At 37.2% G+C, this 13,998-nt stretch overlaps 1 protein-coding gene across 9 annotated transcripts in view; it reads left to right on the top strand.

Annotated features, from left to right (window-relative positions):
* The first annotated feature begins 2,019 nt into the window (after positions 1-2,019).
* gnb1l (guanine nucleotide binding protein (G protein), beta polypeptide 1-like) overlaps positions 2,020-13,998 on the top strand; it is a 40,240-nt gene continuing 28,261 nt past the window's right edge. Inside the window, exons 1-2 of one of the 9 annotated variants that reach the window (XM_046841827.1) lie at positions 2,020-2,066; positions 3,564-3,631. In XM_046841827.1, coding sequence (XP_046697783.1) covers positions 2,024-2,066; positions 3,564-3,631 — 111 coding nt within the window. In that variant the 5' untranslated portion in view covers positions 2,020-2,023. Of the gene's footprint in view, positions 2,067-2,108; positions 2,293-2,478; positions 2,731-3,563; positions 3,632-3,903; positions 3,953-13,998 lie in introns of those variants that run through there. The other 8 variants (XM_046841829.1, XM_046841830.1, XM_046841828.1 and 5 more) reach the window with 8 other exon arrangements.

The following is a 13,998-nucleotide window of genomic DNA, read 5'->3' as shown; positions in this document are numbered from 1 at the left end:
CTATAGCTAATCCTCAAATTTATTACACAATCCTTCAAATCTTAACTATAATTGTAAAACAACTCGCTAACAGACGTTCTCCCGTGTTGATTCCTCAGTCATTAGAAATAATTGGATACTAGCTTTTGGGACATTTTAACATTTTTCTAAACTTTAATTATAGCATTTCAGACACTAAACTGTAAGTTTCTAATGCTCCAGCAACACTATAATTTCCCTTCAGTGTGTTTTTAGTCAGGCTTAATATTACTACATTTCTTTTATTTATCTTTCAAAATAATCCTGCATCTTATTTTTACAGATTTTCTGGTTTTCTGCTATTAGTTTTATGAACTGATTTTTTTGTTGTTGTTGCTGTAGTTTAGAGATAGAGAAAACCCAGTACTGTATTATTGATTAATATGCTATTGGTCAATGATGTATTGTCTTAAAACTCGGTCTCACTCAGCACCTGTGAACATTTATAGTGTTCTCTCTCATTTTCAGAGCTCTGGAGAGCTGGTGTAGCCATCAGCCAAGCTAATCCAGGGCCTCCAAAGCGGTTTAAAACACTCTGGTTTCATCTAATCTTTTTTCCGCTTAGACCCGAGCCTGAAACCTCGACCATGATAGGAATGGACAAATACAAGGTTTCTCTCTTGCTGCAGCTATGAAAGGCGACTGTGTGTTCAGGGGATTAAGAGCTTTTTTTTTTTTTACCCCCTCCCTCCTCTTTCTCATTTTGACCAAAAAGGATAAAGATTGAAAAAAAGACATTGTCTGTTTAGGATACTCAGTGTTTCGACATTGCAAGGGGCTCAGCAGTTTCATGTCTCCTCTTTTGTTACTTTCTGAAAGGGATGAACTAGGGACAAAGCTCTTGGGTCACTGAATGTCATTAAAACAGTCACTAGAATTGTGTTAGTATTAATAATAATTATTGATAATGAATAATTACAACTGATGAGAGCTGGAGTGATTTTGTGTGTGCATTATATATTATATATATATGTGTGTGTGTGTGTATATGTATGTATATATATATATATATAGTACAAAAAATGGTTCAACTTGATTCAGTTCGATTGCGATTTTTATAAATGTATAAATTTAGGTTTTTATAAAAATATTTACATTTAAGCAAACATAGCAGCATATGCTCCGTCTCCAGTCATAAAACGGTGCTCATCCATGCACCCACTGACACACACACACACACACACACACACACACACACACACACACAAAATATATATATATATATATATATATATATATATATATATATATATATATATATATATATATATATATATATATATATATACAGATATATATATACAGATATAGATATATACACACACACACATACATATATACAAATTAACATGTTAATAACGATTTAATGCAAATTCATTTTAACAGCACTAACTATATGCTTTACTATAACTGTATAAAAATATAAATAAATATAAAAGAAGCTAAATTAAAACCTTCAACACAACACATTCATTTACGACATTGTTTCTTTACTCAGATATATATATATATATATATATATATATATATATATATATATATATATATATATAAATATATATATATAAATAAATATATAAAGAAAACACTGAAAAACCCTTTTAATCACTTAAAATTAATTTTACTGAAGCGGAAAAAGTATTCCGTAAAAGTATTAATTTAAATGTACATTTAGAGCAGATAATAAAATAAGTGTGATTAAGATGCAACTAATCACGAGTCATTGTGTACACACACACACACACACACACACACACACACACACCAGCTCTCAGTTCTAATTGATTGATTATTCTATAAGTCAATGATTATTATTACAACTTTATATATATATATATATATATATATATATATATATATATATATATATATATATATATATATGTTTTTTTTAACATATGCATTTTTTTATTCTTAAAAGAAATTACTATTTCATGCTCGACAAAAATTAAAAATTCTACCATGGCGCCATTGGGCTGCTAGAAAAAGGGGTCCATCATGCGCAATGGCGCGTCTTGATGACGTCACCGGCGGCAAATCCGTATCAGGTTGGTACCTGTTCTTATTTTATGGCGGCCGGCGTTTGTTTTCCCCAAATATTTTGAACGCAGTAACCATGTGAGGAGAGAAACAGCAGGGCTGTGTGTCTGTAACCTCTGGTGTTTATTATTTATTTACTCGGTTTGGTGTTGAATCCCAGGCGGATTTCTGAAAACTATGTGGTCTCGAGTTCAAACAACAAACGTGCAGAAGGTCTTTTATTTTATTACACAGGTATCCTGCATCATGACAATATATATAGCAGAATTAAAGAAATGTACAATGCATTAAATTTGATACAGTATATTATTTAAGAAATCACTTCTGTAATGTATATAAATGTACACAGGGTTCACCTACACCTTTTTCTGTATTTTTTTGTTTATTTCTTCACAAAAGAAATTTCGAGGCAAAACTGATGATTGAGTAAACATCTTGTTCATGCCCAAAAGTTAGTGTACACCATCACATTTCCATATAGGTCTTCTAATACCATTACCAAAACACTTTGCGTAAACAACTGAATACCATGTTACATTTTCCCGTCAACGGACCTGAGACCCAGAAGATCCCCATGAAGATCTGGTGTGTTGAGAATGAAGAGGAAGAACTTAAGTGTTCTGTACAAAGCCCTGACATCCTCAACCCCATTGATACCATCCCACCTTTGGGGTAAACTTAAGGAACATTACCTGATTTTAATAACGCTTTTGTCAGATGATCAAAAATTCCCCATAGAATCTGGTGGAAAGCCTTCTCAGAAGAGTGGAGCTCGTTATATGAGCAAAAGGAGCAATTAATTTGGCACATATTTACACCATCCATAACTCACATTTGCACTACTGTACGTTTCACACTTGTACATAACTGTATCATGTCATAATATATTTGCACAGTGTATGTATATGTATGTGTATATATATATATATATATTTATAATTATTACATACTGCACCTTCTGTACATCACCTCATTCTTTTATATATGGACCTCATACTTTATTTATCTGCTGTTATTTATTATAAATAGGCACTTATGTACTTCTGGTTAGATGCTAACTGCATTTCATTGGCTCTGTACATGTACTCTGCACAATGACTAAGTAGAATCTAATCTAATTATGATGGTCAGCTGTCCACAAACTTTTGGATATGTACAATGGAAATAAATTCTGGTAGCCATGATGCTTCGTGTTTTGACTGTTACTGTAATGTACAGCAAATATTACATATGTATATTACACTTTTATTAGTTTTATCAGACACCGAGCATTGAGAGCACATTTATACCAGGATGTAAAAGAAGGCAAAAAGTGGACATGTTGTAGAAGAACAAATTTTCCACAAACTGCTCAAACCCGATGCGGCTTCAAGGTTGTGGACACCTGGCCAGAAGATCGGTGACCCCTGGTATATACGATATCGCTTCTATTCCTTGTGCTTTTCTTGTGAAGTGTCATCATGTGATGCGTTTTAGAGATTTTGCTTGTATGTTTCCTGGCACAGGTTCTGATAGCGGGAAGGCTCGTGGTTTCCTCTTCCACCCTGCTGATTGGACGATCACACTGACTGAGGTAGAACTGATTTTATTAAATAGATCTCTCTGAGATCTTGTGGCAGTTTTCAAGCCAGTTTATTGTCCCCAAAATAGCAACAGTTTAAGGCAGGGGTATCCAATCTTTTTCACAGAGGACTGTGTGTGTGTGTGTGTGTGTGTGTGTGTGTGTGTGTGTGTGTGTGTGTGTGTGTGCAGGTTTTCAAGTCAATAAAGCTTTTGTCATTTCAACTATATATAACTGACTCAGTACACAGTGAAATGAGACAACGATCCTCCAGAACCCTGGTGCTACATAAAACAACATAAAGCTACATAACGGTTATGGTTAAGGACTAAAGTAAGTTCATTCCTCACCTGATTGTCATTGAAAATGTAAGTAATTCTATTGAAACGGGTAGAATTTGGCATGGATTTGCTTGTAATGAAAACTCGCACCTTGTTTAGGTTTTCCACAACATTTTGTTATTGTATAAGTGTCCACCCCATTGGCAACACTTGGCGTAAGGAGGAGATTTTCCCATCACTTAGCTTAACTAGGAGACCCAAACCTGTTCCAGCTTCATGAAGGTATTCTTTCCATGGGTTGGAAGATCTCCTGCTATCGAGCTCCAACCCTATTAAAGACCTTTGCGATCAATGTGAACACTGACTGCACCCCAGACCTCCTGACCTTCTCGCCTACATCATTAAATGACTTTATTAACACCATTCTGGCTTAATGAATCTCGACAAATCTCCACAAAAACAATCTAAGTGGAACATCTTCCTAGAAAAGTGGAGCTTATAATAAGTGCAAATTGGGCCTGAATGTGGAATGGGATGTTCTTACCAATTCTATGGTCTGGTGTCCGCAAACGTTTTTCCGTATGGAGTACACAAACAAATAATTAAATACCCCTGTTCCTGGAAAACATTAAATCAAACACAAATTGCATCATGAAAACAAAGTATTCTCTGACAGGGTTTAAAATAAATAAATAAATTAATTAATTAATAAACACTACCACCACCACGCTTCACAGAAGGCATCTACAGAGCAACATTTAGCTCTCATCAAGATCTCAAAGCCTAGGTGTTCCTCATCTCCAGCTTATTGTTGTCCCCTGACCTTCCGATCTCTCCAGGACGTTCAGCGTGTGTGTGTGTGATGGATGGATTGGACGATCGCTTGTCCTCATCAGTCCGCCCCTGAGCACACCTGGGGAAGGAAACGGGCGACAATGCTAACAGATAAGAACGTACTACCTGATTCACCCTTTGTTAACAATGGTCACTAAGACCTCTTAAATCAGTGACAAAGTGTTCAATCAACACACACACACACACACACACACACACACACACACACACACACGGACCTTATCTCGTCCAGCCTTGGCACTGCATTCACGCCATTGGCAGGAACAATGCAGGCTCTTCCCCCTGACTGACAGGGGTGTGTGTGGGCACTTCATTCTATCTGTCTATCGCAGAGATGTTTTTCCAGTCCATATACACACACACACACACACACACCAGCTCTCCGACCCTTACAATATAGGGCGTGTGTACGTCTTACTTCCTGCTCTGTTTGTTTAACTCGACTTTATAATGGTGCTGCGTCTCCATCCTCCCTGTTTGTTTCCTCCACTTGAGGATTCGTCTTTATTTACTTTTTCAAACAGGTGAATGGGGGCTTGGTGGTGGGGGTGTTAAACAGCCTATCGGTATTGCCCTGTCACACACACATACACACACACACACTTCTTTCCTCTCCGAGTCGAGTGGAAACGGCCACCGGGCGAGAGCGAGAGAGGAAACACAAGATAAGCATGTCTTGATAAAGAGAAGAATGAAGGAATGTCTGAGAGCTGAGGTATGATCTCATTAGGAGGGGCAGGAACACCAGCTTCAGCCCTGACCACCACATCATCATGTGTTCAATCCAAAACCGATCCAAAACTAAATACTTTGTGGTGTGACGGTGGTTAGGGATTGTCATGATTTTTGTAAATACATTTAGTATCGCTGAGGTTGATTTGTAATTTTTTCTGCACATCTCCATATTTACATAAATACTGTTCCTACTCACGACTCCACACTGAAGCTGAAACGATTCCTTGAGTAATTCCTTCACAAATATTAATCGAGGCAAATTATTCGCCTTAATGCTTCATTTAGTCCATTTAACTACACACGGAGCACTGCGTTTCCCCACGGACCATTATTACTGATGCACCACCACCCACAGTGGGCGTGTAGAGCAGGGAGTAGAGCTTTTCCAGAGACAAAAAAACCCCACATAAATAAATGACCTACATGTATCTTTATGAATTACAGTCCATGTGAAAAGACATGACTGAGAGTTGCATGTAAACTGGTAGCCGTGAGGAGCATGGTGCTGAACTGTTAGCTGTGAGGTGCATGACGATTAACTGTGAGGAGTGCAACTCCATTTTGGTAATTGTAAAAAGCATGACACTAATCTGGTAGCTGTGAGGGGCATGGTGCCGTACTGGTAGCTGTAAAAAGCATGGCACTGAACAGATTGCGGTGAGGCATGTGACACTAATCAGGTAGATGTGAGGCATGTGACACTAATCAGGTAGATGTGAGGCATGTGACACTAATCAAGTAGATGTGAGGCATATGACACTCGTCAGGCAGCTGTGAGGCATGTGACACTCATCAGGCAGATGTAAGGTGCATGGTGCAGTACTGGTAACTGTATAAAGCATGGCACTAAACAGATTGCAGTGAGGCAGGTGACACTAATCAGCTAGATGTGAGCCATGTGACACCAATCAGGTAGATGTGAGGCATGTGACACTCATCAGGCAGATGTGAGGCATGTGACACTCATCAGGTAGATGTGAGCCATGTGACACTAATCAGGTAGATGTGAGCCATGTGACACTAATCAGGCAGATGTGAGGCATGTCACACTAATCAGGCGGATGCGAAAATAGTGTGACACAAAACAGGTAGCTGTAAACAGTGGACCTGTTCAGCTTTATTAATTCTGCATCTAATCTCCCAGATCTGGGCTGCGTATATATGAATGGTCGTGTATGCCAGGCTCGGCGGCGTCATCCTCTCCCTCCATCCCTGTATCCCTCCATCCCGGCTCTGAGCGAGGGAAGGAATGCGCCCGTGATCTTTTGAAGCTCCACGTAAGACCGAGCGCCCCTCCCTCACTCAGATCTGCTGTAAGGGCCGACGGCAGTGTGCGTTTGATCTGAAGGTCGCCAGCCCCTCGCCGGTGTTGAGAGATACCTAGCTGGCAGGCCTCGTCCTCATTTAATAACGCGCGGAGGGAAGAAGGGAACTGACTCGCTCATAATTAGGGCCTAATTACCCAGCAGGTGTTGAGAGATGACTTGAGACGAGACAAACTACCTTTATCCACAGACTTAGAGTCAGATTACTGGAGCTGTCTTATCTGTTCCACAGAGAGTGGAGAGAACCTCAATATTTCCCTCGCTGCCTTTCTTTTCATCTGCTAGCTCCATACACCATCCCTCCATCTTCCATCAGATGGGACAGGAGTGGAACTTTATTACTTTTTTTTGTTCTTTATGAAGGAAAGCTTAATTGCAGACTCTTTGGACAGATTTGCAGATTGTTCTGATGTTCTTATTAAAGCAGATCGTGATTCAGCAGGTCACGCAAACATTTGAGTTCTAAATATAGTTTAAAAAAAGTCTTGATTTTGTGTGTTAGGGATAAACAGGTAAAGTTACATGATGAAAAATATATCATGGCTCTCGTAGACGTTATAGTGTGTTCCTTTTTTTATAATTTTTTTTTTTAATATATTTTTTTATATAGCACTGAAAAGGAGAAAAAACATTTTAGCATTTAGATTTGAATGTGAAGAATAAAAATAATTAATACACTTAAAAATATTTTTCATTCATTCCTTCATTCATTCATATTCAGAATTTATATATTTCTATAGAGCTGCATGCTGAGTGATTTTTTTTATTAATTTTTTTAACTCAAAGTACAAAATTTGTTTCTGTTTAAAAGAAATTATATATTTTCATGAAAATGAGAAATGTACACAATCTTTTTTATTTTTTCACCTTTTTTTTTAACCCCTACAAGTAAAAATTAATTATAGCCCTTAAAAAAAAAAATGGTAAAAAAAAATATGAATTTAGTAAATTTCTCATTTTCATGAACAACTTTAAGAAAAATAAATAAATTAAATAAATAAAAAACTAAATATAATATTTACATTTATTCGTCCCACAGTGGGGACATTTCTTATATATATATATATATATATATATATATAATACATATATATACATATATACACAGTATATTAGGCGTGTAACGATACACAAAATTCACTGATCTGCAAGTTCCTCGGCTTTTAAGTCACTGTTCGGTTCAATTTTTGTACCGTCAGGAAAAGAGATGCAAAACATAAAATTGCTTGTTTTTTTGTTTTGTTTTTTAACTAATGACATCTGTGAACATCAACAGTTTAGATTTTTAAAACAATTTTAAATAAATATATAAAATAATATTTTATAAAAACAAGATATAATAAATCAAATTAATGTAATGCACTTTTATTTTGATTGCATTGGCACAGAATTAATTGATTAAATGGAAAAATGTAATTAAATAGTTTACAATAGTTGATTTTATTTTGTTAATACAGGTGTGTATGTAAGTGTGTGGTACATTGAAATTTCTACGGTTCTTTACTTAAGTATGAATTAATTGAATGAAATAGGGTTCATTCATTAATTCACTCTTTGGTACGTGGAATTGTCAGGATTTTCTTCTAAGAGAAATTCTTGAAGCTGGACATAAAACACTAAAGATTCCATAGCGCCTGCGTTGGCCGCTGACCACTTCCTAGTTAGCGGCTAACGCTGTGGATTCTATAGCTGGTTCCTGCTTGTGCAAAACAAATCAAACAAAGTAGCCCCAGTGACACTGCGCTAAATCTAGTTTACATTTTTATACCTCTGGCATTGTTGTGTATGTTTTTAAGTTTAATAATAATAATAATAGTAATAAATGCACTGAGTGCAAGGCGGAGACTAAACAAACTTCCGGTCCGCCACTTAATATGTCCCGGAGAAAACAGATGTTCTGCACGTAAAAATAATTGCATTATCGAAAGCCCTGTACTGAAATATTTCGGTACAAATTTTGTTTGTTATACCATATACATATATAATATATATGGACACACACACACGTATATTAGAACTGTCTATAAATTTTAATATTTAATTAGGATTTTTTGCAGCTTAATCACATTGTTCTAAATCTGTTCTAAATGTAACTTTAAATTAAGTTTTTAATACACTAATCAACATGGTCATGGAGAAATATTGATTTCTTTATTCTTTATGCAAATGTATGTTTATCAATAATGAAACCAAACTCAACATAGGGCATAGGGCAAAATATTCTTGTAAATGTTTTAAAGTAATTATGGTGTTTTAAATTACTTAAATCATCAGGATACTAAATGGAACTTTTGCTTTGTTTCCACACGGACTGTTTTAATTGCCGGATGTGTGCATCATGGCAGATTTTGGTGCTTTTTGGTGTGTAAACTCCATAAATTATAATTGCAGTGGAATTAAATTTGAGAATTTGTTAAGGTAATTTTAAAAGATTAAAAAAATAAATAAGTGCAGTAACAATTCATTCAAACAGAAAATCAAGTGGATAGGGTTTGTTCACTTTCTGCCTATAGAAAGTTATTTTTATTGCTTTTTTTTTTTAACCATTGTCTTGCTTGGATTTTTTTACATCACCCCTTTACCCCAAACTATAGAAATGAAACTTGGATATATTTTAGAGTAGTCAATGTACAGCTGGTAGAGCAGTACAGATATACTGTCTGCTACAACCATTATTGTCAAAATAACTGGCTCTAAAAGTGAGTACACCCTCAGTGAACATGTCAAAACTGTGTCCAAAGTGTGAATATTGTGTGTGAGCAGCATCGTTATCCAGCACTGCTTTAATCCTCCTGGGTATAGAATTCACCAGAGCTGCAGAGGTTGTTACGTTCTTCCACGCCTCAATGATGACATCACGGAGCTGCTGGATGTGAGACACATGGTGCTTCTCCGCCTTCTGCTTGAGGATCCCCACAGGTGCTCAATAGGGTTCAGGTCTGGAGACATACTTGTCCACTTAATCACCTTCAGCTTCCTCATGAAGGCTGTTGTCATCTTGGTGTGTGTTTAGGGTCGTTATTATGTTGAAAAACTGCCGTTCGGGCCCAGTTTCTGAAGGAAGGGCATCATATTCTGTTTGAGAATGCCACAGTACATGTTGGAATCCATGTTTCCCTCAACAAACCTCAGCTTTACAGTACCAGCAGCACTCATGCAGCCCCAGACCATGATGCTGCCACCACCATGCTTGTCTGTAGGCAAGACACAATGTTCTTAGTTCTCCTCACCAGGGCGTGGACACCATCTGAGCCAAACAAGTTTATCTTAGTCTCATCTGACCACAGGGCATGGTTCAAGTAATTCATGCTTTTGGACCGGTTGTTCTTCAGCAAACTGTTTGAGGTTTTTTTTTTTGTGAGCAGCTTGTCGCACGGACTTGTGTGTGGCGTGCGATCTGAGCACTGACATGCAGACCTTCTGCCTCTGCACCCTTTAAAGCGTCTGGGTTTTTTTTAGCAGCTTCTGCACCTGACGCACAGCACGAGGACTCGACTTCTCTGATGGACCCTTGTGAGGTCTGTTCTGAAGGGAACCCATGTTAGAAAACCTCTGTATGACCCTGACCACTGTATTGTAACTCAGTTTCAGGGTGATACTGATCATCTTACAGCCTCTGCATCTTTGTGAAGAGCAACAATTCTAATTCTCAAATCCTCAGAGACTCTTTACTATGAGGTGCATGTAGAACATCCAGTGGTCAGTGTGAGAGAATTGGACTCAAAGCACCAAATTTGAACTGCTCTAATACAAGATACACAAATTTGTAATGTTGTTGTACGTTTAATATTATAAATGTAGCAGTGGGTTTGATTGTGAATGTAGCTGTATGTTTTAATATTGTGCAATGTCGGAAAAACAAGTTCTTGCTCTCAGTTATGTTATGCAGGTATAAATAGTCATAGTCTGGCCTTCTCCTGCTGAAGACAAAACAATGCAGCTTGTTAGAGAGGACATGCAGCCTTCGAGTGCCTGAGTTCAGCATTCATGGTCTACATTTTTTTTTTAAATATATGCATATTTCTTTTTTGACTTATGTAGGCAGCATTTTGGGGGGTTGTGCTCTTTTCTCGCTCAGCCACTCGTTTGTTTGTTTTGTGGCCGTTTCACGTTTTTGTGAACAATTGGAGGGTTTTGCCAAAACGAGATTGAGTGACAGCTTGTCACGAGCTTGTTTTGATAGTTCGGGGGTTTGTACCAAGTGTGTGTTCCTACATTTGTCAGTTGATAACCACGGGTGCACTATTGTGCAAACAAGCAGCCTTAAACTGCTGACTTTGGCTTACTGAGATTGAGGAGAGCGACGTGAGCGAGCGGTGACTCTAAGCACGTTCCAGATACAGACTAAAGTCTCGCCAATGTTGAGGATGAGCAGGTAAACATGAGCATGATCATAGAGTCACATTATTCATCTGCTAGGAATTTGACTTGAGGAGTTTCTTATACTGACAGATGATTGTTGATGATGGTTTCTGAGGAAATTTCAAATGTTGAAATCATAATTCGTCCTTATTATTCATAGAAACAAGAACCTAAGGATATAAAACTTAATGTTAAATGTTTATTAGTTAACATAGTTCAAATCATGCTTATTATGTAGCTATAGTTTTTGGAATGTCCCTGAAACTAGTTCTCACTCACTTTATAGCAGCTATAAACAGACGTTCCAACATTGTTTTTTTTTTTTTTTTTAACAAAAAAACAAAAACACAGCAAAATACCCAGAAAGTGCAAACCGCTATGTCCTGAGGACCTTCACTTAGCAGGAAACCTTGTGAAAAATGTATTGACATTTGGAGACTTCTTCCACACGTGCACCCTAACAGGAAACTCTAAGAAAAACTCTTGAAAAGGGGGATAAATGTATGATTAATCATTATTATTTGAACCATTAGTATATACATTCTCTCATTGTAATATATGCGTTCTCTAACTTTTTTTTTTCGGGGGAAATAAATTGTGGTGTTCACTGATGGAGTGTATTTCCCAGTGCCTCGGCGTATCGGGAGCCACACAATAAGGGCGCCTTAATCCATCCTTAAAGCCAGCCAAATCCACCCTGTCATACAAACTCCCTCCAATCGCAACACGCACACTCTGCCGCCTCGACACAAAGCTCAGCTCTTTGGCAAATGGATGCTAAAAGGAAAAAAAAAAAGATGAGGCAACTCCTGCCAGTTTTTTTTTTATTATTCAGTACAGGAGAAGTGCCGATGGCACTTCAAACGACTCGAGTGCGGGCACAGCCAAAGAAAACATCAGAAAAGCTTTTCTTTCTTTCTTTTTTTTTAAGCAGCAGATGAGGATCTGTACAGTGTGTGAATGACGCAGTGTTGTGTTCAGTTAACCTAAAAAGCACTCCCTGGAATGGAGATTTAATTTCACCCCGAGTCTCTGAACCCACTCAAAATCCTTAAACGGGCTCCAGAGAGGTTGACCTCCGATCGTCATGGCTTCTAATTTCATACTCTATACACACACACACACACACACACACACACACACATTCTTGTATTGTGGTATTTGTGGGCCACAATGTTCTTATAAACACACTAATGCATGAGGTCATACACACCAAATTGGCCGAAACTGAACTAACAATTTTCAAATTTTTGCTATTTTAAACATTTTGGGTACTTTGCAAAATTGTGACCATGTCCTCTAAAAAAAAAAACATTATTTAGTCTCATAAAATCATTATCTCACACACACACACACACACACACACACACACACACACACTCCAAACTCAAACAAAGCTTAACACTTTCTCTCTAGGAACAGGATTGTCTGGTCCATTTTTTTTTTTGGTCCTCATAAGGACTGTACATGGATTGTGTTTAAACGAATAGAAAACTATTAACACACACATCCTGTGCCTTTTAATTTTGGATTTTGGTTCTGGATGTCTGCATGTAGGTGTAGGTTTTTTTACGGATAAAATTGTAATGGTAAAAATCGTGGTTTATAATATACATTAACAAAACATTCTCTAAAGTGGTCCCTACAAGTACCATCCTTGAGTTTCGTGTGTATGTGTTTTGAATTAATCTTGTAATGGCATTGCATCTTGTTCACATGCTGTCCTTATGGTGACCACAGGAACATTTTGCTTGCCAAAAAGGAAAATGCATTAACATTTAAAATGAAGAATGTATTTAGGAACTTTACTTTCATTTCAGCTTTGATGTATTCAATATGTGTGTGTTGTGTTTTTTGGTCACATGACGTTATTTACGAGCCCATGCAATGCCCATCGTGTCTGTCAGTGTAACAGTCTCAACATATGGACCAAAATATGTTTTGTGTAAGATGTGAGGGATTTATAATAAAATGTATATAGGAACTCGTGTTTCTTTATTTATTTTATTAATTTAAAGAAACGTTTAAGTCTTAAATTAAAGACATGGGGGGGGGGCTTTGTGTACTACTTTCTGCAAGTGAAATCTTTTATTTATTTGTGTGTTTGTGTGCGCGTGTGGTCCCCACAAGAGCTCCACTACATTTATGTGTTTGAAGTTTTTATGTCAACCATTATTATTTCCTGTTACATTAGTACACAAGTGTATAGCAATGTGTGTGTTTGTGTAGCATACACAGAACTCTACACACAGATGGTTTGTCTCAGTGTAATAGCTTCCTTCTAGTGACTTTAAGAATGAAGGATCCCTGTAAGCAATGTGTGGTGAAATTTGTGGTGAATACCATGTCATTTGGAGTATTCTATCTAAACCTTTGTGTGTTTTGTCATGTTACTGTACTCGAGAGAACGCTGTCCTCATAAGTGCTGCAATACCATTATGTGTGACAACCCTTGTAATAATTACTATACAGGACCCTGGTCCTCGTAACTTTATAAGGGATTGTAACATTGGTGTTTTCTGTCACATTACTGTACTAATTAGACCCTGTGGTCTACAGGTATGTATGTGTTTAATACAATTGTGTATTGGGATTGTAATGCTTGCTTTATAGGAACAGAGTTATGGATACACACAAGTTTCTATAAGATAGATCTATTAAAATGTGTGGTTGAAGCTGTAATCGGGATTAACTGATCTTAAATTATTCGTGTGTACGTGTATTTCGTCACGTAAATGTGATTTGAGACTGTACAGTCCCTACAAGTACTGCAATGCAAAAGTGTGTTTGTGTGGGTGTGTTTTAATGAATCTTCATACCT

This window comes from Silurus meridionalis, chromosome 27 (assembly GCF_014805685.1).
Source record: "Silurus meridionalis isolate SWU-2019-XX chromosome 27, ASM1480568v1, whole genome shotgun sequence".
In the NCBI taxonomy this organism is placed as follows: Eukaryota; Metazoa; Chordata; class Actinopteri; order Siluriformes; family Siluridae; genus Silurus; species Silurus meridionalis.
The sequence above is the reverse complement of the archived record's forward strand: the minus strand, read 5'-3'. Positions and strand labels throughout refer to the sequence as shown.